The sequence below is a fragment of the Rhincodon typus genome, chromosome 5, assembly GCF_021869965.1.
Source record: "Rhincodon typus isolate 14 chromosome 5, sRhiTyp1.1, whole genome shotgun sequence".
Taxonomy (NCBI): domain Eukaryota; kingdom Metazoa; phylum Chordata; class Chondrichthyes; order Orectolobiformes; family Rhincodontidae; genus Rhincodon; species Rhincodon typus.
The window spans coordinates 103,182,786-103,207,784 of record NC_063336.1 but is presented as its reverse complement, the minus strand read 5'-3'; the positions used below and the strand labels follow the sequence as shown (position 1 = coordinate 103,207,784).

Genomic DNA, 24,999 nt, shown 5'->3' with positions numbered 1-24,999 from the left:
TTAAAGGAAGTGTAAAGCGCCTGTTGGAATCAAAAAAATTTTAAAGATTTTCAGCAGAACCATGATAACAACTTGTATAGACACAGGCTATGCATTGGAAGTAAATTACTCAAGTAAACATGCTTTGTGGCTTTGCATGGAAATGATATACTAAATAGATCTTCACTAATGCAGCTCCAGGAATAAGAACCTTTGAAAAGTTTTACAAATTGAAAAAAAAACAATGATGCATATGTTGCCAACAATCAATGCCATTGCAATAGTTTAAAATCCAGTCAGCATGTGGAATACGCCATCATGAAGTCAAAAATATGCATTTATTAATTTCTTACAAGGAGAAATTTGGAATAAGCAAAGGCAGGAAAAATGCAAAACTAATTCTGGTTAAAAGAAATTTAATAAAAAAATGCTAACAAATTAATGTTAAAATTAAAACTGGAGGAAATGATTCACAGAATTATACGCAACTTGGCAAAATATTCTAAAGTTTAAATACTTCAATACCATTTGTGTATTGCCTAAAAGGGAAATGCTGAACTCCTGAGGACTTATTAGGACAGGTTCAAGACAGTGCCAAATTTCAAAAAGAACGAAATTCATACAGATGAGAAAAGGAAGGTAACTGATCAAAGCCTTGTGAAGGAGAACGTGCCAATAACCAGTTATTCCTCCAAGCTTATGTTTAAATTCAACCTGGCATGTCATCTCTGATTGTTTGAGGCATTACCATGTGGAATGCAGCATGGAACAGTTATTCCCAAGCTGTTGTTTACTTGAAAAAGCACGATGTCTGCACATATTTTTATTGTTTACAAAGGACAGGGACCTGCACATAAACACTTAAATATGCTGCTAAGTACACCACAGAACTCTGTGCCATGTCAATATATGACAGCGATCTGGTCTCGCCACTATTGTCCAAATCTGCATTTTTGAACTTATGGACTTCAGCTTTAAATGGCGTACGCCCAAGTAGATGGTGATGCCAGAGGAATTCTTTTGCCCCAGATTTTGCCACAATATTGTTAGTTTCCACAAGACACTCATCTTCAAATGGACGATCAATCACCCTCCTACCCCTTGTATACTTTCAATACACAGGTGATATTTTTGCTAGATTTGAATCTTGAGCTAAATGGAAGAATTGTCTTACACACCTCAATGGCATCCATTTTGCACTCAAATTCACCTTTGAAATGGAGAAGTCTAACAAGCTCCCTTCACTCATTGTGCTAGTTGAGAAATTAGATGGATTTTCCATTACTGTCCACTATAAGAATAAATGTTGGGATTCTTATAGCTCCACGTGGTATAAAACTGACCTATTAGCAACTTATAAACAGGGCCCAACCCATTAGCTGACTGTGTAAGCTTGAGAATGAAACAGAGTGGATCAAATCGTTCCTGGGGAATCATGACTATCCCAATCAGATCATTGCTCACTATGTACTGCAACACTCACTAACAGGCTTAAAATCACCACTCTGGGACTGGAAAGTGCCAGATAAGATGCATCAAAAAACTCAACAAAAGTGAAGCATGTTTTATCACACTATATAGTAGCAAATAGTATTCTCTACTAACAGGATGCTGACGTCAAACCAAAACTATGTTCTGCCTATGACATACACGGCACGTGAATTTCAGGGCTGGCGTGTTCCCAGGTACATAGGACACAGCTTCCAACAAATGGTGCATGGAAACTAATAATATGTCCCTTCAGCTGTTTACAACAGGCACACAGTACTGACCATGCTCAACCAGCCTGTGTCCAACACTGGTTTGATTTTGGATTGGTTAACACTTTCTAAAAAGAATCCTGATTATATTAGGAATTACAGTAGCAACTAATTTAACATGTATTGGGTTCAAAATGTGGCTTACTTCTGCTTGTTAGAAGCTACATACATTCACAGACTGACAGACGGACATTCAAAAGACAAGCCCTGCAGATGAAAGTACAAGTCTAGACATTGTGACTTACTCAGCTAAACAAATAAGTTTGCAGGACAACTGTTCCTGCCATGGAGAATGCAGCAATGCTTCATCCACTTACAAATAAATCACTGCCCCTTTCTCAAGCAGTGTAAGTGGTTGTTCCCTTTAAAAATTCAGCACACTCACAATTCTGTCCTAATAAGTTCAAGACAAAAAAAATCTGACTGCATGTCATTTTTTTTCCCCCAAAGAAAAATCTCAAGTTTTGTAATACCAAACAACTATCCTTTGCTTATACAATTATACCTAAAAATCTTGTTGTCAGCCTTTCCCAAACAACTCATGCCAGGATAAATTCCCACACGTGATGTTGGCTCTTTGATCCCCCAGTCCTATAACTGCTCTTTTTATGAGAGTTTGGACAGAGATTGTTAATTAACCAAGACAGTTGATCCTGACCTTATCGAATCATTAGCATAATTTCTAATACAGGCTATTGAAAGTAGAAACCAAGATTTATTTTACTGCTTTTCATGTACTGAGGAACCTGTATTTGTTGCTATATTTTTTAAACATTTTAAAGATAAAGATAATTTTTTGCTTTCTCCCAAAGGAAGCAGAATGAAACATTTGGAAATACTCAAATAAACTCAACTATGAGCTCATTAACAGTCTTACGTCTAGCCCATAAGAGTACCACTAAGTACCAGACCTTAATAAATTAGACCTCTTGGATACACTTCCTAGTTAAATATCATGTTTACCCCAAGAAACTGAATGCAGCCTATAAAAGCAGGCATGTAGCAGACACAGAGGTCATCTAACTTGAAATATAAAACCAGCTTATGAAAAAATACTGCAAAGCTTTTTAAAAAAAAAAAAACTTATAACCACAATCAAATGTATACTAAGTAAAGTACATCGTGCCAGTTAAGAATCCATATTTTGCATTACTTGGATTAAATTCCAATAAACCCAAACATGAATTCATAAAGTAATCTGTCCAATGATAGCCTACAAACAAGGTGGCAATGACAGAAACAATACTGATACTCTATAATATGGATAATCTGGGATTAACAACACATCAGCCTCAGAACTATTAAATGAGATTTGCAACTGCAGGAAAAATGTACTTTAAATAATAAGAGTGCAGTTTGCTAATAGTCAGACATTGCAAGTTAGACACTACACGTAATAGGAAACTAAAAGTTACAAATTAAATCAGCAGAGGCAAACAAATAATAATGTGAGAGGAAATTATAGTAAACCAGAAGGACAGGTGTGGTCACAATAGGCACTTTAAGAACCGACTGGTACATAAGAAGCAAACTGATTGAATCAGAGATGCAAACACAGCAGCCATTAGAGACATGGCTACAAAATGGTCAGGGTGGAAAATTGAATATAGCACTTTATACAGTCTGCAGGAAGGTGAGGGAGTCTGGTGGAGTGGGGGTGGAGGAGTACCACCATTTCATGATTAAGGTGAAATTCAATCAGGAGACTTTTACAGGTAGAATTAAAAGGAATGAAAGTATTGAAAACAGTGGTGGGACCAGTGTATAGATTCAGGTTATACATGAGAAGTAAGTGACAGACATTAAACAAGGATGTAGCAGTCAGTGTTTTTACCAGGGGACTTTTAACTTCCACACACATTAGATAAGCAGAAAAGTACAGAAATTTTTTTGAAGCTGTTCAGGACAGTTTTCTGCAAAGTATGTTCTATAACTTAAGGGGACAGGTCATATTAGGTTTAATGATACCTATTGAGTCAAATTTAGTTAATAGAGTTTTGACACCTGAACGAATAGTAATCATTATGATTGATTTTATGCATTTGAAGGGAAAAATGCAACCAGCTATTGAGATTCTAGATTTAGATAAGGCCAGCTTCAACAGAATGAGACAAACAAACAGTGTCCATTGTAAATTGAACAAGTTTGTTAATGTGCAAAATGAGATATGACCAGTGGTAGGAATTTGGATGAATTCATGCAATACAGAACCAGAACGAGGGGTTCTTCGTGTCAGAAAACTACAACCATGGACTAGCAAGAGAAGTACGAAACCAAATGTTAAAAAAATATAAAAAGTGCAAAAAAGCACAACTCCAGATAAATGGCAGAAATACAAAGCCCAGCAAAGGATATCATAAAGAAAGTTGTGAAGAGGACATAAAAACTTGCAAGGTGATATAGATGCGTTAAGTGAGTGGGGAAAAAATTGTCAGATGGAGTATAATGAGGGAAAATGTGAACTTGCCCACTTTGGCAGGAAGAATAGAAAAGCAGTGTATTATTTAAATGGAGAGACGTTGCAAAACTCAGAGGTACACACGGAGAGGGGCATTCTCGTGCATGCATCACAAAATTAATAAAAGCAGGTACAGCAAGTGATTAGGAAGGCAAATGGAGTGTTGTCATTTATTGCAAAGGGAATGGAATATAAAAAGAGGTGGTTTACAATAGTTATACAAGGCAATGGTAAGACAACATATGGAATACTGTTGGTCTTTTTGTTTAAGGAACTACAAATATTAGAAGCAGTTCAGTAAAGATTCACTTGAACAATGCCTGAGATAAAGGGCGTTGTATTACGAGGAAAGGTTGGATAGTCAAGCCTGTACCCATCGGCTTTTATTAGAAGACTAAGAGGTGATCCTATTAAGACATTTAAGATCTTGAGGTGTTCCAACAGGGTAGATGTTGAAACAATGTTTCCCCTTGTAAGAAAGTCTAGAACGAGGGGCATAGTCTTAAAAGTAAGGGATCTTCCATTAAATAGAAAAATTTTTTTTGAGGATTGGGTGTTTTGGAATTCCCTTCCTCAGACAGCAATATAGGCAGAGTCATTGAATATTTTTAAACAGAGAGGGAGATAGGTTTAGTAGCCAGTAGTCTTCAGGATTCGGCATCCCTGTTGGAACCTCACTTAAGTCAGCCATGAACTTGCTGAATGGTGGAACAGGCTTGAAGGGCCTAATGCTTACTCCTGCTCCTAATTAATATGTTCATATCTGTCAAAACAGATAGCATGAGCTCCAAAAAGGGAATCTGAAGAGAATTTTGAGACAGATATTAAAATCAACACAAGAATCTTTGACAATATTAGCAAACTGATAGAAGGGGATGTGGGCCCCTTAAAAACAAATAATGGTGATAACTTATAAAAATAAGGAAATAGCTGATGTTAATAAAGTGCTTTTGTACGTATTTACAGAAAAGGAACAGGTCAACATACAGGATACCCAAAAGGAAACTAATTCTAAATCAGGGATGGAATTCACTGCAATTAATTTAAGCAAATTCACAGTACGAGTTAAATGTTCACACTAAAGACAGACAAATTTCCAGGACAGGATGATTTCTATCCTAAGGTTTTTAAGGAAGTAACGAAAACATTAAAGATGCCCTGACCACATTCTTCAAAAATTGCTTTAACAAAGTTCTGTTTGCTTAGACTTGGACAATTGCATATCACTCCTCTATTTGTGCAAGGTGACAGCTGAATAATTGGAGAATTATTCTAAAATCTGTTATTGGGAAGTTACCAGTCTAGAACTGAGGTTGGATTAACAGAAAATCTTGAATGTTTTCAGCTGATTAGAGAATGTCTACATGGTTTGTAAAGGGTAGAATGTACCTGGCAAGTCCAAGTGAATTTTTTGAAGCATCAGCTACCTTAGTAGGTGGGGTTATCCATGGTAGTTATTTACTGGGACTTTTAGAGACATTTTATAATATCTCAGAGACTGAAAGTAAAGTTAAAGCTCATGGGACTGACGGTAAATTACTGACCTGGTTAGAAGACTGGCTGAGTTATAGGAGGCAAGGACCGGGCTAATTGTTATTGGCAGCTGTCATGGATGTCTTTGCTGAACTGGTCACAGATGATGACAGTGGACTGAGAAGGTGCAGGATTTGCTGGCCCCACTGCATTTGGTGTTCTTCTGAGACATCTTAGTTTCTCCTCGTCTCTTGCAAAGCTTTTTCAAACACAATCAATCAATCAGTCCTTACGGGCCATAGTTGCCCATGACTGCTGCCTGGTTTCTGTGTCATCGACACAGACAGATATGTGGCAGATGGTTTAACTGACTGGATGTAACCACTGGGGGGGACTGTTCCACAGGTATCAGTTTGAGGCTTCATCTATTCACTACTTATTAGAGATGAAAGAACCGCCGATACAAAATTGCTGACGACCCAAAGATTAGCTATACTATTGTAGATGAAAACATCATAATATTCTAACCCAATCATCTTTAGCTTCTTCATCAGTAACCACCTATCATGCTAAGCCCAGAAGTAGAGATTTGAGCTAATGGCTGCAGTGTTCAGTATAATTTGCAGTTCTTTACATAGTGAAGCATGGCAGCAAGACATGGACGAGATTCAGATTTAGGCTAAAACGTGGCAAGTAACAATCACATTACACAAGTATTGGGTAATGACCCATTGCCAATGAAAGAGAATCTAACCATCTTCCCTTGATGTTCAATGGCATTACCATTACTGAAACAATCACCATCAACATCAGCATGCTGGGGGGTTACCATTCACCAGAAAGTGAACTAGAGCAGCCGTATAAATACAGCAACTACTCAAGCGTATCAGAAGCTGGGAATTGTTCTGTGTATAATGCATCTCCAAGGCAAAAGTCAGGAACGAGGTAGAATAATGTTCATGAGTCTGGTGCGTGCAGCTCCAATAAACACCAAAAAGCAGCATGCTTGAGTGGCACTTCATCTACCACCTTAAACATTCAATCCTTCTTCCACCTCCACAGTGACAGCAGGTATCAAATACCAAAATAATGTAAAAGTGAATAAAAGCAAAATTCTGTGCATGCTACTACTTCAGATTTCCAGCAAAGTGCTGGAAAAATTCAGGTCTGACAGCATCTGTGGGAACAGAAACAGAGTTAACGTTCTGAGTTAGATATGATTCTTCTTCAGTGTCTCTGCAGAAGCAATCAGACTTGCTAAGTTTTTTTCCAGCATTGTTTTTATTTCATACAAAAAAATGAACTGGATATGTATTTGAAAAGGAGAATACGGGAAATAGGATTTGTAATATGCTGACAGGCTAATGCTTTTCAGGACTCACGACTTTACTCTCAGGATGCAGTCTGTTGATTAGATTGCCACAGTATCTTGAAGTCAAGAAAGGCATCTCCTGGTTTCCAAATCTAGTGACATATTTAGGAATCAATCATTCTGGATGTATGTAAATGTGATTATTATTTGAGTACAGTACTAAGCTCTAAAGACGTGATACTGTCCAAACAGTGACCCATGGTCAATGCTCTTGCACATCAGCAATGCATTGCAAAACAGGTCAATTTCCAAAGAATTATAAGCAAATTATCAGCAAGAAGTCAAACCTTGCCTCATTAGTGGTGTTCCCTGGAACAAGAGTCTTCAATTTTGACTTTAAAGCTCATTCATGTACAAGACTGCATTTTGCATGTTCAGTATGATATTTGTGCTTGCTTTTCCAACATGTGTTTCTTTTTATCATAGCAGAAAGCAATCTGACCAAAGAGGGTAAAACAGATAGGTTTCATCAACATTAAAACGCACTTGCTACTAATCTAAGACATTGATGAGACAATTTTGCAGCCAACCATCTGCCACTGCTGCCATAATTACTGTTTCCTCACGATACTGAAGGCAGCAATGCCTCTAGTCTTGAGTTGATGCATCCATCATTTGCTGCAGATACACCCTTTGTGGCCTAGCACCTTTGCCGGGGGTCCCTTTTCCCCATCTCTAATCTATTCCTGTAGGAATGTTATCTGCTCGAGTTGCCTTGAACCACTAAGTGGAACTTGTTCATTGTCAAGATAGGTTGCCGTTCTTAACCTATTCCTTGCATAGAAAATGCCTGGTTATAAACTGTTCCAAGATGTTGTGGAAATTCCCACTCCTTAGTGATGCTCATTTTTAGCTGTCCACTTGCCGTATCAACTTCAATTTCTCTCCAATTGACAGCACTCTTAATCATACTTGCAGGATTACAATATACCTTCACAGGGAGATCTTAATGTCAAGTGATCATTTATCTGTGGTTTCACATTCAAGCATGGCTTAAGTCCACTCCAACTGGTTGATGTGATCACATAACAAGCTTGCAAGAGTGCGGCTAACCTGGAGTTACCAGTCCAGAACTTCAGTTTATTGTCAGCATCATTGTAATAAATGTGATATTCTGTCAGTGAGAATGGCTAACAACTCTGACCAACTGGAACTTTGGATTGTCCAAATTTGACTCATCATGATTTCACTGTATAATTGCATCAACTTTGATGACCATGCCTACAGTTCTAACTCTGAAATTCTCTCCTTATTCCTCTCCACCTCTCTTTCCTCCTTCAAGAGGCTCCTTAAAATCTACTCTGAACAAACGTTTTGTTATCTGAGCTAATACCTCCTTATGTGGGTCAGACAAATTTTGTTCCATAATGACCCTGTGAAGTGCCTTGGTGTGTTTCATTACATTAAAGGATCTGTACAAGTATAACCTGTTGCATTAGGTTACTACAATAAAATCACATAGTAACAGTTTCAGCAGGACTACCATCCAGCTTGATCATTTACAGTACATCTTAATACATTTATAATCATACTAAATCCCATTTAATGACAAAGATATTTCATTTTTTTTTTTTTTTAAGAGACACTTGCAGGATTTGTATTCAAATCCTCAAAGGCTTATTTTTCCACCACCCATTTCATCAGGACATTTGTATTGTTAACTGCAGCTTCAGATCAAGTCCAATAAACTTGAACAAATATAAATAAAAAAATGTTATTGTTGCAGAGATAGTAGGAACTGCAGATGCTGGAGAATCCGAGCCTTCCTGCTCCTATGATGCTTTTTGGCCTGCTGTGTTCATCAATGCTACTGTTGTGATTGGCCACATTCAGCACTGATCACTAAATGATAGTTTGTTAAACTGAATTTTCTGTAGAGTAAGAATTTGCTTTTGTTTGTTTATGGGATGTGGGTTTCACTGGCTGGGCCAGCATTTATTGTCGATACTTAGTTGCCCTTAAGATGATGATGAGTTGTCTTCTTGAACTGCTAGAGTCCATGTGCTCTAGGTAGAACCATAACGTGTTAGGTAGGGAATCTCAGGATTTTGACCCAGTGATGTTGATGGAACTGAGATATGTTTCCAAGTCAGGATGGCAAGGGGCTTGCAGGGGAATCTGTAGTTGGTGGTCTTCTCATGTACTGCTACTCTTGTCCTTTTAGATGGCAGTAGTCATGGGTTTAGAAGGTGCTGTCTAAAAAGCTTTGGCAGACTGTTGTAGTGCATACACTACTAATAATTTGCATCTGTAGTACAGAAAGTGAATGTTTGTACATGTGGTGCTAATCAAATGGGCTTTGTCCTGGATGGTGTCAAGCTTAAGTGTTGTTGGAGGTGTACATATCCAGGTAAGTGGGAGTATTCCATTACATTTCTGACTTGTGCTTTGTAAATAGACAGGCTTTATGTAATCAGGTGGTGAGTTACTTGCTGCAGGATTTCTAGCCTCTGACCTGCTCTTTTAGCTGCGTTAATATATGACTAAAAACTGAACTAGACGAGCCAATGACAACCCCTGGGATGGTATTGATAACAATTTACCTATGAAGTGGTATTAGGTTGCAAGGATATTTTTCCAGAAGCTGGTTTTAATAAAGTCTAGTTCTATGAACTAACCTGACGAAATGAGTAGACTGATTTAGGCTGCAAAAGATTTGAACAATAACATTATGGTCAACACCACAACCACATAAATCATACCAGAGACAGACAGGGAAGACGAAAATGAAAATATTGTTTCAAAAGGCCTTTCTAAGTGGTTAGGTATCATCACAGTGGAAGAAGCAATGAGATGCTACAACTCCACACCACATGACTACTCATTACCAGTGAGGTGTCTGTGGGGGAAGGAAGCCCCTCATCAGCAGCCTCCTCGATCACCTCCTGACAAGAACAAAGTCAAAATTTTGGTAACATTACAAATAAATCAAAGAAAATAATGTACACCTCTCGTCAGCATAGCATGCAAAATAGTGAATTTGCTTTGTGTTTTGCAATTGTTTAAATAAACAAGTATTTATTTAATTCAACTAAGTAATCATTCTGTAACTATTAGATGTTTTGAATGCACAGAATGCTTATATATCACAAATACAGGAAATGGCAAGCCAAAGTATTCAAGTGGTCAAAGATGTCGATCCGACAGTCATACAGCCAGACTGGATTTTATTGCTTTTTTAGTAATTTAGAAGCAATTTTTATCCTTCACTATTGAAAACAAATGGTTGGCAGCATGTTACTTAACTTACATTTACTTCATATATTTGACAGTAAATCGCGTTACTGTTCTTTCATACAAAATAATAGCTGTGATTAACTGTAAGAATCATAAATATTCCAAAATAATTGGTTTAGTTTACATTTTCTCAATCGTTTGGGCACACAAAACCCAAACCTAAAGTTAAGTTATTAACTCAGGATTAAAACAGGAAGAAATCACAATTTAGGTATTCAAAGTGAGTAATCAACTTTAAAAGAACAGCTAGTGCTGGTTTAATCGCTCATATCCAAGGGCAAATAGTTTGAAATGAAAACACAAAATTTTTATAGAATCTGAAAGTAGAAAATTGGATTAGCATTCATTTAAAAAAAACAATTTTTTGTTTGTAAAACTAAAATGGGGGAGAGGAACCTCCAAGAAAGCAAAGCATGACTGCCTTGTAAACATACTATTTTGGTGAAAACTGAGAAACAATGCTATATTTTTTTTAATTAGTGCTTCATTAATATACAGTATTGAATTAGTATTTTGTAGATGTGTACTATGCCTGACAGAAGTAAAGTTTCACAGACACAGTTTAGAATTTTTTAAAAATTCATTCTACATTTCCGGACTACTATATTCCTTTATTCCTCTTACTTTATTCCATTTGCAATACTTACTAGATTACTGTTCTGTTCTCTTGACAAACTGGTTTTAGTTGATGAACGCGAGACGGGATGCTGCAAACTACCAAAGTATTGTCTTGGCACGTAACAAATAGGAGGGGCAAAATATGGCTATGGGAAAGGAACAGGTGGAAAGAAAACAATTTATGAAAAATCAAATGAAGTCACAAAAAAAAAATACACACACACATAACGTATGGAATGTAGCATGATTGTGCAGTTATTGCCCGGTACGTTTTGGGGAAAAAATTATATGCTTCAATTTTTAAAAGTTAATCTGATTGTAAATGGGCAAGTTACAAGTCGGCTATAAGTCACTTAACTATACTACTGCCAGTTCTGTATGGATTAGACACACATTCCCAGACATGGCATACAAAAAGTAGCTCAAAATGATTTCAAAGGCAAGCTGCCCAGGTAAAGTGAGATTCTATCTTAAACCATCACAGAAGAAACAACTCTCTGAGAATGACAAAGCATGTGAGCGGCCTAGAATGAAACCACTATAAGGAGCCAAAAGTGCTACATTATAAAGATCAGAAGTCAGGAACCTTCTCTCTCTCCCCGCTATAATCTGCAGTTTGGAGTAAATGTCCTGTACAGAAAATGCTACCTATTCAATTACAGAAGCAATCTCAAATGCTGCGTCTGAAGGCAAGTGTTAACTTCTTTGCTGCAGAAACATGGAATTCAAACAATGGGCTCCAACAGTATACCATAAGTAATTATTGATGCTTCCTTCTTACAAAGTCTCTGTTGTCTTTCCTGTAATTGTTTTAATTTTGGAATCTGTAAATGTTTGTCAATAACTTTATCACCAAGTAACTTCTGGTAATAACCTGACAATAAGCTATGCTTTAAATGAAAGCTTGACTGCTGGTCTACTTTAACTTGAATCATTATCAATTAAAAAGGTGCCTACAGAGGCTACAGCTCACTGACCACATAGTGCACATATCTGGTTGTGACAAATGACATCTCATTTTCATATGTGTAGAATGTTTACTTTTCAAACCCTAATTAATGATTAATGAAACTTAAAATAAACAAAAGTAATACACGATTAGAAATCAATAAGGGGGTATGGGAATGTTGAAAGGGTCAACTCAATACTTCTCTTTAACATGTCCGCAGTCATTTTGCATCTACGTGATAACAGATTTTAGTTTACTTACCCGATTATAAAATGGATGCTGCTGTCCAACCATGCCACTATAATAGCTGCTGGGATGTTGTGGTGATACTACATTACCATTGAAAGAAGCTGAGGAGGAGCAGACAGACGGTGCCTGGCTGAACACAGACACAGCCCGAGGTGGAGCTTCCTGAAAGGGTAGTGCAGGATAAGGAATCCCGGTGATATTTACAGTGGACATCTGCTCCCTAGCTGCTCGGATATCTGCAGGCGTTGAACAAAGACATATTTTATTTAACATAGCTAAGGTTCACAAACACAGTTTCAGCAAGCCAAAACAAGCCCAAAGGCTTTGTGAACTAGTACAAGTGGTCCGTGCATGAGATATCCATTTAAAACTTTAAACCACATTTCCGACTTCTGGAAATTACCTCTTGTGCTACCTGGGATCCAATGATTAATTGTACCCAATGTCAGGCTACTTCCAGCAGACAGAAGAGAAACAAGACTTGTATTTATATAATGCACTTCATGATCACTGTCAGTGAAATAGAAACATTATAACAATGTTGCAGGGAACAAGACAGCTGATTCATGCTGAGAAAGTTCCCACAAACAGCAATATGATAATGACAAAATACTCAATTTCTTTTTGAAACAGTCCTTTTTGGAAAGATAAATATTGACCAGGACGCTTAAGGTAATGACCCTGATATTCCTCCATATGGTGTCATGGATTGGTTATGTTAACCTAAGAAACTCAGGCCTATTTTACTTATCCAATGGGCAGTACTTCCAGAAGTGCAGCATTCTCTCTGAAATGGAACGTCTATCTAGTTTTTTTGATTAAAGTCTTGGAATTCAGTAAATCCACATAGTGTGCAGAGAAAATTCAAGAAAGACAATCATAATGAGATTAAAACACCCACAATTTTGTTTCTTTTAACAAATAAAAAAAATTGCAAATAACTAGAAAATAATTTGTCCCGTTTTGGCATGTTGATATTTGGTTTGACGCTTTCTATAGTAATAAAAACGCATTTGGTAGAATTTCAAAAGTATATTAATAGCCTGAATTATTAGACCCGCGCATGTCTAGTTCAAATCAAGCTGGTATTTCATCTCTGTTACAAGCATATATCTATTCAGAAATAGAATATAGAAAAACTCAAAATAATAAAAAATACAGATTAGGAGACTTCACTGCATGGATGCTGCAATGACAATTGAACGTTATTGTCCTTTGTTAGAAACAATATCAAACTAAAATAAAATCTGCTGTTAAAGTGGTGAATTGTGGTGATGGAGCAATTACGTATATTGACTTAAGTTATTAATCCAAATTTCAGTTTTTTAGAAGTTGAAATATGGGAAATCCAGCTCAGACGGACAGACCAAACTAGAAAAGAGTTAAAATGACCTTATTCAAATGATTGTTTACAAAACTTAAAAGGTTATTTCTCCAGTTATACAGAGCACCAATGAGAACACACCTACAGCATTGTACGTAGTGTTAGTAACCATATTTAAGGAAGGACGTAAATTTGTGAGAAGCAGTTCAGAGAAAGTTTGAGAGACTAAAACCTGAACTGGCAAATTCTATGAGATGAGGAAAGATTGGACAGACAGCTTACATAGGTTGGTGTTAAGTAGAGTAAGAGGTTATTTGATTAAAACACAGACGGTCCTGAGGGGCCTTGACACGGTAGATGCGATGAGAAAGTTTCTTCTGAAAAGAGGATTAGAATTAGGGATCGCTGTTTAAAATCAGGGCTCACTCATTTAAAACAAGAGATGAAGTAAATTTACTTTCCTCATCCTCTGAGACTCTCCCTAAACAAATAAGAAGTCCATAAGAAATAGAAACAGGAGTAGATGGTTTGGCCCCTCAAGCCTGCTCTGCCTTTAAATAGGATCATGGCTGATCCAGCCTACCTCATATCAACTTTCCTGCATTTTCCCTGTAACCTGTTATTGCCCTCCTGATCAACAGTCTCTCTCAGCCTTAAACATACACAAGGACTCTGCTCAGCTCTCAGCAGTAAGGACTTCCAAAGACTTTCAAGCCTCAGAAGAAATTTCTCCTCATCTCAGTCTTAAATTGATGCCCCTTTATTCTGAAACTACGCCCTCTGGTCCTAGATTCTCCATGAGGGGAAACATCCTCTCAGCACTTATCCTGTCAAGCACCTTAAGAATCCCGTGTTTCAATGAGCTCATGTCTCAATCTTCTCAACTCCAGTGAGTACAGTCCCAACTTGATTAGCCTTTGCTCATAACAGTCCATACCAGGGATCATCCTAGTGAACCTTCTTGGAACTGTCTCTAATGGAAATACCTTTCCTTAAATAAGGGAACCAAAACTGCTCACAGTACTCCAACTGTGGGGTTACCAGCACCTTGGAAAGCTGCAGCAAGTCTTACCTGCTCTTATACTCCAACTCACTTGAAATGAGGGACAACATTCTATTAGCCTTTCTGATTACCTCCGCACATTGTTGGTTCTGCTTCTTAATTTAGCCCCTACCTGCTCATATTCCCTCAGTAAAACTGCTTTCTTTTTCTACCTATATCATCAGTAAGCTACATAGGCACAACAACTGGGTCTTTCCCCTCCCACTCCAAGCTCCTCCGTAGCCCAGATGCGATATTCTGAACAAGGGCATCAGGCAGGCAACACGGCCTTCAGAACTCTCAATCCTAGGCAGAGAGAATGGTGTCTATTCTCTTAGCTACACTATCTCCGATTACAACTACACTTCTCTTTTCTGCCCCCTCTTGAATGGCTCACTGTATTATAGTACTATGGTCAGTTTACCCATCTGCCCTAGAGTACCCACCTCTCGTCCACACAGGGAGTAAGAATCTCAAACCTGTTTGAGGAGCTCAATGGCTGAGGCTCCTGCAGCACTACCTCCTGGATCTGTCTCCCTGTCTTGCTTGTAGTCATTCCCACCCCGTCCCTGACCACTGGTCAAATTTGAGATAGTTAATCTAACAGGGTGTGTGACTGCCATTCAAAACAGCGTTAAGGTCACTCTTCCCCCTCCATCTTGTGTCACAGGGAGCTGGAGGTCCTCAACAACAAACACTCGCTACAGTTTGGTCACTACGAACTACAAATGGGGTCCACCAACTCCTATGCCATGCAGGTAAACTGCCTGGTCCTGCATCTCTATTTTGTTTACTTAGTTCTTAATTTTTTGTTATAAGTTTCCTCCTCGTCTTTTCATTTTAATCTGCAAAATATTTCTTCTATTTACCTTTAATCAGACTATCTACTATAATTTGCTTTCAAATTAACAGTTATCACCAATCAATGAACTATGGTTTTCATAGAATCACAGAATCCCTACAGTGCAAATAGAGGCTATTTAGCCAATCAAGTCAGTACCGTCCATCCGAAGATCATGCCACTCTCCACATCCTATCCCTGTAACCACGCATTTACCATAACTAACCCACCTAGCCTGCACAAACCTGGACACTGAGGCAATTTAAAAGGCCAATCCACCCATCCTGCACATCTTTGGACTGTGCAAGGAAACAGGAACACCTGGAGGAAACCTACGCAGGCATGGGTAGAACGTGCAAACTCCACACAGAGAGTCACCCAAGGCTGGAATCGAACCTGGGTCTCTGGCACTGAGGCAACAGTGTTAACCACTGAGCCATCATACTGCCTTGTGATGTCACTCTGTTTTGTGCTGGCCCCCTAATCCCTGGGCTTCAAGTTATCCTGTTACAAAAACTTTTAAGACTACAAACCAAAAATGAAAACAAAAAAAAAAAAATTTCTTTCCCTCAGCACCAAAATCTTAGAAATCTATGCTCACTCAAGCTATGCCTCACTCTGGATGTGATCTCTCTTTCTGATTGTGTGAACAGATGATAGAAGCAGTGTCTTTGAATATTTAAAAGGCAGAGGAGGATTGATTATTAGTAAGCAAAAGAGAGTGAAGTGTTATCAGGGTACGTGTGCCTATGGATCTGGTGTTACAATCAGATCCAAGGCGAAGCAGGCTCAAGGCTTATTTCTGCCCCCTGATTGTACGCTGTGTACTTTGTACATAGCCTGATCACAAAGCTGAAGTTTAGGATGCCTAGTGTTTTTTTTAAAATAAGGAAGGCCAGTACTGGTCCTTACTATCAGTAAATATTAGCATTAAGTCAAAATAAATAATATTAACCAGTTAAGAACGGAATTAAAGTCAATTCAGAGTACCATATTCCTTGTTGTTGTGTATTATTAAAACATAATTCAGGCCTGGAGAATGACAGATAAAGAAATAAAGTAAGCTACAGGAAAGCCACAAGTCACTCTCAAAACACTCTGGTTGATAAGCCTGGCCTACATAACTATCCCAATTGAAAAGTACTCACCTGCAATAATCTCACGCAGTTTAGGATCCAGATTCACTGTGCATGGTAGAAATATTTTTACGTCACGAGCTGAAAGAATGGGCATTCTTGAAGATAGGAAAATTTCAAAGCTGCGAATATCACTGTCAATTTCTAGAAGAGGCTCCACATCTTTGGTAGTTGGTATGTTTTTGGAAATTCTGAAGATAATCATAAGAAATATTATAGAACAATTCTTAAAAAATCATATTTATAGATTGTCAGAAATGTTAGTGTGTGAAAGAACATTTACCAAGCATGCTATTTGCATCATCTCAATTATCTGAAAAAGTGTAGATTAAAAAAAAATACAGAATTTTTAAAAAATGAAACTAATTTTCAGTTTTTTTTTAAATTTAAAATACAACTGCTAAGGGAAATGATGGTGTTGCAATATTCTTGTCTAGAACAAATTCTAGATAGATTAACTCCCATTTTTGAAACCAGAAACCCACAAAGTTACCACTGAATTTCAGCACGGTTCAAAGTTTTTACTCAATTGCCAAAATTAATCTAAAATTCTTCAAAGTTGTACTAACTAAGTGATCAATCAATCCTAAAATAGCAGATTAGATAGATCCTTCTGGCAGATGCTTAGAAATTCAAAAACTGAAATAAGATTAATGTACATTATAACCTAAATAGGTTTCCCTCTCAATTTGTCCAGTAAATATCAATTTCATTTTTGATTCATTAGTCTGAAAAAAATGTAATGCTAGTAGACAAAGTATTGATGGCAGCTATTTTTAAGGCAGTTCTTCAGGGCCAAAAAGAAATTAATTTAGTCATAAGAATAATTAAACAGCTAAAAAGGTCTGTTCTAAAGAATTTGAATAATTCTCAGCTGATATGTCACATAGGGCAGTCTATAAACTCTTCATCAGCTGTGCCCCCAACCACAAGCTACATCACATTTGGGAGCGCAGCCAAAGTGTTTCAGGGCTGTGCATTCTTCATGGTTTTAGTATTTTACAAACTGTTCAAGCAGCCTTACTGGTCTATACTGAAAAAAAAAAGATTAAAAATAATCGCATGGAGTAGACAAAAAATTTCATAAATATTCCTTCAGTATGCAAGCATTTCACCAGCAAATGATTAAGAACAGAAGTAATAGCAGGAGTGGGCCATTCAGCACTTTGAACTCACTCTGCCATTCAATGAGATCACTGAGCTTATACATTTTTCACCTTTTTCCTAAACTACTTGTGTATCCCATAATCTTTTTAATCTGAAAAAAACTTGAACATATTTCACAACTGAGCTACCATAACCCTCTGAAACAGAAAATTCCAACAATCTCAAATTTTCCAAAACCTTCAAAATCTCCAACATATTAAAATAGTCCATCAGATATTGAACTAAGTTAAGATGGCACTGTATCATGCTCTAGTTAGATGACATCTGCAGTACGATATTGAGACCTGGTCATCTAGATAACGGAGATATTCAACCATATGAAGCAGTTCAGGGAAGTACCACAAGCTTGATCTTTAGCATGAAAACTAAGATAATTAAGCTTTTTAAGCATTGAATTGAAGCAATCAATAACAAAGTGAGTGAGCAATATAGGAAAAGTATACAGTGCACAGTAAGAAAAAAAGATGCATGGGGAATCAGTAAATGATCAACATTGGACAGGTTAGGAACACGTGACCAGGCATAGGCAATCAGCTCTTTGTGTCTATTACACCGTTCAATTACATCATGACTGATCAATCGCTTTGATTCCCTAAACTTCAATCTCCTTCTCTAGCAAAAATCTATTAGAGTTCAAAGATTTGCTTGATGTCTTCTGTCAGGTTCTTCAATTATTTTTCATTGTTAATAGAGGTATCTCAATACTGAATAAAATGAAACAAATTCTTCAAACAAAAATCCATCTGTGCAGCCACTACTGATAAAGTGCTATGTTTTTTGTAGGTTAAAAACCGAGAATCATATAAGCAAGTGATTTCAATAATGCAACAATACAGATGATCACCCATGAGAGCTGCTTTGCAACGTACATTTATGTCTACAATGGCATCAGCTGTTAGACATCACTCTCACATCTATGGAAAGCAACATGGCCTTAATATTTTGAGATGAGGAGTTTAGAAAATTAGCAGACGTGATATTAAGTTTAATCAGAGTCCGATGATCAGGGTTCTATCCTGTACAACGGCATCTTCAGTGTCAGTGGGTTTTCCTGAGCACATGATACTTTAAATTTCCATATCACCACCAGGAAGTGAATGACATGAGAATTCAAAGGCATTAATATTTTTACTTGATGAAGTAATTGTTCTGCAGTAAAAGTGGGGGCAGCACGGCCTTTTACAAAAATGAAAAGACATGTGAACTCAAGGATCAATTACAAAGTAAACAACACCCTAAACTGACATTAATTTGAACTTCTAGAAACTTTGATGACACTGCAGCGGAATATGAATTCACCCACATAGTGACTCCTAAATCTTAGGGGATCAATTCCTGCTGTAAATGTTGAATCACAAGGAAAAAGAAAGGTGGCAAATAGAGATGTTAGAAGTGAAAGATTAATTTTTCAAATTTACTCCACAGCCTTTTAGAACAAAATTAAACCAAAAAGTTTAGAACAGAACGATACAAAGCTGAGAAATGATTTAAAGTAAAACAAAAAACTGAAGATGCTGGAGATCTGAAACAAATACACAAATAGGAGTTTCTCCAGCAATTCCTGTTTTTGAAAAAGGATCTACTTGTGCCAACAGTAGATAAAAGTAAATACGCTCTAAGACAAGTATGTTTGAAATGGGCAATTAATTTAACTTAACGACAAAGGACATGAAATAGTTACCTTTCATAGGTATTTTTCAGGGTGAGATGATCTGGAACATTGTCAGTTTCTTCCAGATATAGAATGAGCCAAGAGGTCCTGTATGGCCATTGTTCTGTGAGGTTTATCCAAGAGGCAAGCCGATCCCAATTGAAACAAATTTGGTTAGCCCTTAGCAAACGCCCTGTAATGAAATTTAATTAACTCAGTCTCGGAAAGGCTTTATTCTTGTGATCATAATTATTTCCATGACTGAAACAAAATTAGAGATAATATTTTAAATTCAAATCCAAACAAATTTGTGTGACAATTCTTGAAACAGATGATCAATGAATTTTAAATCACCAACACCTTTTCATTCAAAGCTAGAGTCAACAACTAAAATTGTACATACACTGTTGCTTCTGTACTTTGTCAGTCAAACTTTTAAATAATCATTCAAAGCAACAATGAAAGAATATTTGTTGAGGGAATAATGTTTTAAAATCATGAGACTTTACTTCACAAGTTAGTTGATGACACTCGGCTGTGCTGCAGATCAGCAATGAGCATCCGCGCAAAAAAAAAAAATCACAAAATTATTTCCATGACATATTTTGCAGAGTAAATAGGTTTTAATTAATTGTAAGTAATTTCTGCTTAGAACAGTAATAATCTCCCTGCAAATGGCCACCATAGGTTCTTATTCTACTAGCCAAGCATCAACATTTCATTAAAAAAAATATGCAAAGTACACTTTTCTCCATAATTATAAAGATGTTTGAAAAGAAATCCAATATGGCTTTATGATCATTTTCCGATGTAAAGAGAGCAGGTTACATGGAAAAATCACCATTAATGTATAATTCCTAAATATCTTGTTTGCATGCCCTTCCTATTTGCAAATCCTGACTCCCTGCTGTCATTTTAGTTTGTTACATTTTTATGTTTTCTCTTCTCCCTCATGGACTATGAGTAAATACCATAGGCAACTCTCTGTTAGAGAGTGACAAGTGGCTATGTATCTCGAGGAGTATCATTCCTCATCAAGGACAGTGTAAGACTAGGAGGCAGGCTTCAGTGAACTACCAATCCAATACGGGCATTTAACAAATACTGTTGGTGTCTGTCCCACATTCTGCAACCTACAATTAGACTGGACATCATCTTGATACTTCCAGAAATGAGGCCACTTACTCAGGCCAGTTAGTTTGAAAGTTTAAAATTTAGTACTTTTTCTGATTTACTTTATTAAATATTTCCTCATTCTTCATTGCTTTAACTATACGAATAACAATTCGGTTCTCTAGTCCTAACATCTATGCTAATTTTCCAAATCAATCCATATTTTCAAGTACTATAAATTTTAAAAACACGACATTTTCTTTCAAAACCTATATTGACGATACATTAATATATTGTAATTAATATTAATGTTCATACATTAATATGGCAATTCCGCTATATTTTCAACTGCCTGACGTTCTGATGTTATATTTTCTTGAAGTTGAGGCAAAGTTGTAATATAGGATATATTCCTTACATTCTTTTAAAAATCCCCAGGGTTCTTTTACATATGTGCAATTTATACAAAGCAGAGGCTTTATCCTGAGTTTAATGAGTTTATTCAATACATCTCCTCTTTTTATGTTTTAAATTCAGTTATCTAATTATCTCCCTGCTAAATACTATGAAATAATTATTGAATATTTGTCTCAATATTACACTATCCTATTTATTCCTATCACAGCCATTTCTTTGAATGTAAAATGTAAAATGTTACAATTTCATTTATTTTCCTCATATATGCCTCTGCGCTAACCATCAATTGTTTCCTCATGTCTTTATTCATTGATGGGAGTCTTACAAGTACTTATCATCTCGTTACTTTTTAGCAGAAGTATTCTTCCCTCTACTCTACTGAACATAGTTTTAAATGTTTCCCATTACTGTTTTTCATTATTTGTTGTCCATTTATTCTTCCAAAATCAGCTTTTTCTTTCTCCAATCTGTTAACCCGGTATTTGTTATACTTCTGTCTTTTTCTATTAGTTAAACCAACAAGTAAGTTTACTGCATTTAAATCACTCTGCTGGAGTCACCATCGCTTTATTCATTCTTTATTTGAAAGACACACACCATACTGCAACAGCAAAATTCACCTTAATTTGTTGCCTGTGAGGTTCACTGTACAGAACATAAGCACTGCAAGTTGCCGAGTCAACTGCAATGTAGGAAGTATTACATTACACTGAAAAAATTACTTGATCATAGACCAGCAATCCTATTAAAGAATTTGAAACAAATTCTAACCTCATCCTGCCAGAAGTCATCTGGTACATTTGCAACTGAGAAATAACAGCATCTGGACTGCAAGGATATAATAATTGCAAAGGATGGAGAGCAATAATCTATAATTAACTAGGAAATAAGATGTATCAAAAACCAATAAAAAACAAAATGCTGCAGATACTAGAGATAAAACAGAAAATATTGTACATACTTAACAGCTTATGACAGCACCTGTGGAGAGAGTCAACCTTCCGAGTCTGTGACGTTGCATCAGAACAAGCAAAAGTTAGAAATACAAATGGTTTTGGTCAAGGGAGAGTGGGACAAGTATAAAAGGAAGACCTGTTATATGGTGGAAGACAGACAAGTCAATCTTCCAGGGCCAAAGAGAGCAGTGATATTGACATGCTAGAACATTTTAAATATTATCCACGTAATACATCTGCATCAGATATAGAACCATAGAACTTTACAGTACAGGAAGAGGCCGTTTGACTCACTGTGTCCGTACCAGCTCCCAAAAGAGCTCCCTAGCTGGCCCCAGTCTCTAGCTATCTCTGTTGCCCTCTAAATTCATTACTTTCAAACATACCTGGAGCATGGGAGGCTGAGCTGTTACTTTATAAAAGTTAATAAAATCATGAGGGGCATGGATAGGGTGAAAAGCCAAGGTGTTTTTCTGAGGGTACGGGAGTCCATAACTAGACAGTGCACAAGTTTAAGGTGAGAGGGGAAAGATATAAAAGGGACCTGAACAGCATCTTTTTCACGCAGAGGGTGCTGAGTGTATGGAATGAGCTGCTAGAGGAAATGGTGGAGGCTGGTATAAATTATAACATTTAAAAAGCATCTATATGGGTACATGAATAGAAAGGGTTTACAGGGATATGGGCCAAATGCTGGCAAATGGGACTAGATTAATTTATGATGTCTGGTCTGCATAGACGAGTTGGACCAAAGGGTCTGCTTCCATACTCTACATTTCCATGATTCTATATATCCAGCTCTCTTTTGAACCCTCCTATGGAATCTGCCTCCACCACTCTCCCAGGCACGCATTCTAAATCCTAACAACTCTAAGTAAATAAGTTTCTCCTCATCTCACTTCTCGCTCTCTTGCTGACAATCTTGAAATTGTGATCTTTAGCTAGTCACACACCAATTAGCAGAAACAGAATATCCTTCCTTCCCCAGTCAAAACTGACCATCATTTTGAACACCTCAATAAAAGGTCATCTCGTAATCTTCTCTGCTGCAAGGAGAATAAGACCAATTTCTCTAATCTTTCCTCGCATCTAAAATCCCCGATTCCTCATTCTAGTCAATCTCCTTTGCACCCTCTCCAGGATTTTAATATCCTTCCTTAAACAAGGTATCTAGAACTGAACACCAGACTCCAAATGTGGTTTGAGCAATGATTTGTAGAGTGTAGCATCATTTCTTTGCTTTTTTATTCTATGCTTCAATTTATAAACCCAAGGATCCTACAAGTCTTCTTAACTACTGCATCAACTTGCCTGGCCACCTTCAGAGAATTATGCAATGTGAACTCAGGGGTCCTTTTGCCCCTGTACTTCCCTCAAAGTTGTACCATTGAGCGGCATTGTCTCTCTACGTTTCTTCTACCTAAATGCATTATGTCACATTTCACTGTAGTCAAATTCATATGCCAGGTGCCCACCCATTTGGCCAACTTGTCAATGTTACTCTGAAATCATTCAGCATCATCCTCACAATTCACTATTCTCCTTAGCTTAGCACCACCTGCAAATTTAGAGATTGTTGCCTTCAACACCTATCTCCAAATAGTTTATATAAATCAGAAAAAACAAGGGTCCCAACGAAGATTTCTGAGGAACACCACTTTCAACTTGACTCCAGTCTGAGAAAGGCCTACCCATACTTACCCGGTTTCTTATCTTTTAGCCAAACTCTTCATGACAATGCAAGTATATACTGAAAAATACTTGAAACACACGAATCAAAAGTTGCTGCTTACCGGTCACAGAAACAATGTTGAGCAATCGCCTCATAGTCTGAGGACTAATGTCACTAAACCAATCTTCAGTAACCAGAAGTTTGGTCAGATCAAAAGACATTTGCCGTGTAACTTGCCGCTGCATTTGTCGACGACGATATGTATCCTGTTGGTACAGGAAATGATTAGTGTACACAAAAATGAAAAAGCAAAACGAGAGGGACATAGAAGGACAGGGTAACTGAAAGGAATTACATTTACATACAGCTTTTCACAATTTGAAGATTTTCCAAATCACTTTAAAGCAATCAAACACTTTTGCAGTTAAAGCATTATTAAAATACAAACATATTTTGCAGTTTATTTATGCGCAACAAGACACCAGAAACAGTAATGAGATAAATGACAATGGTTGTCTGCATAAGTGATAAAAGACAAGGGACGAGATGCTAGCAACTTCCTCTGCTTATCTCTTAATAGTGGAATGGGATCATCTACATTTACATGAGAAGGCACATAAGAACACGTTGAGTTTGTACAGGACATTGGTAAGCCTCTTCTGGAGTACAGTGCGCAGTTTTGGTTGCCCTATTATAGGAAGCATATTATTAAACTGAATAGGACTAGGAAAAGATTTACCAGGACGCAACTGGGAACGGAGGGTTTGAGATTTAAACACAGACTGGAAATGAGTGGACTATTTCACTGGAGTTTAGGAGGTTGAGGGATGACCTTATAGAGGTTTATAAAATCATGAAGGGCATAAATAAGGTGAATGACAAAAGGTCTTTTTCTTAGGGTGGGAGAGTTCAAAACTAGGGGACATCTTTTTAAGGTGAGAGGAGAAAGACTTTAAAAAGGACAATTATTTAAAAGGGAATTATTTTTCATACAGAGAGTGGTTTAAATGTGGAATGGATTGCCAGAGAAAGTGGTGGATGCAGGTACAGTTACAATGTTTAAAAGACATTTGGATAAGTTAGTGAATATTAAAGGTTTGGAGGGATATGGGCGAAGCGCTGGCAGGTGGGACTAGTTTAGTTGGGAACACAGTTGGCATGGACTGGTTGGACTGAAGGGTCGGTTTCCATGCTATATGACTCTATAGGTGACCTAGTTCAATAGCACATCCAGAATCTCTCTGTCAATCTTTCTTTCTATGCTACATCGAAGTGATTATTTTCTTGTCTTTGGAGTGGAGCTTAATGCAAGAAGACACAGCGTTACTCTGATCCAAGGTTGATAGATGAGTTCCATATAAAACAAAATTTAAGAAGTTTAAGCATTTAATATTAAAATTCTAATCTGGGACTCATTTTGTCAGAGCAGTGCCATAAAAAGTCCGAGCACATGCCTCACTGCAGCACTCACTTAGCAATGAATGAATCGCAGTTAATTTTAGTAAGGCATTTAAATAAGGCCAAAGAATACCTCTAAAATGCATATGTTTGGCCTATGCCTGGACTGCTAATCAATGCTGTTTGA

The 24,999-nt window shown here is 37.2% G+C and overlaps 1 protein-coding gene across 1 annotated transcript in view; it reads right to left on the bottom strand.

The window, feature by feature from the left end:
* The window catches only part of LOC109936634 (kinase D-interacting substrate of 220 kDa), a 58,431-nt gene that overhangs the window by 11,433 nt on the left and 21,999 nt on the right, over positions 1–24,999 (bottom strand). The window contains exons 9-13 of the mRNA XM_048596760.1: positions 23,536–23,680; positions 19,287–19,449; positions 16,451–16,629; positions 12,108–12,331; positions 10,927–11,043 (exon numbers count right to left, since the gene is read on the bottom strand). Of these exons, the coding sequence (XP_048452717.1) occupies positions 10,927–11,043; positions 12,108–12,331; positions 16,451–16,629; positions 19,287–19,449; positions 23,536–23,680 (828 nt within the window). The remainder of the gene's footprint in view (positions 1–10,926; positions 11,044–12,107; positions 12,332–16,450; positions 16,630–19,286; positions 19,450–23,535; positions 23,681–24,999) is intronic.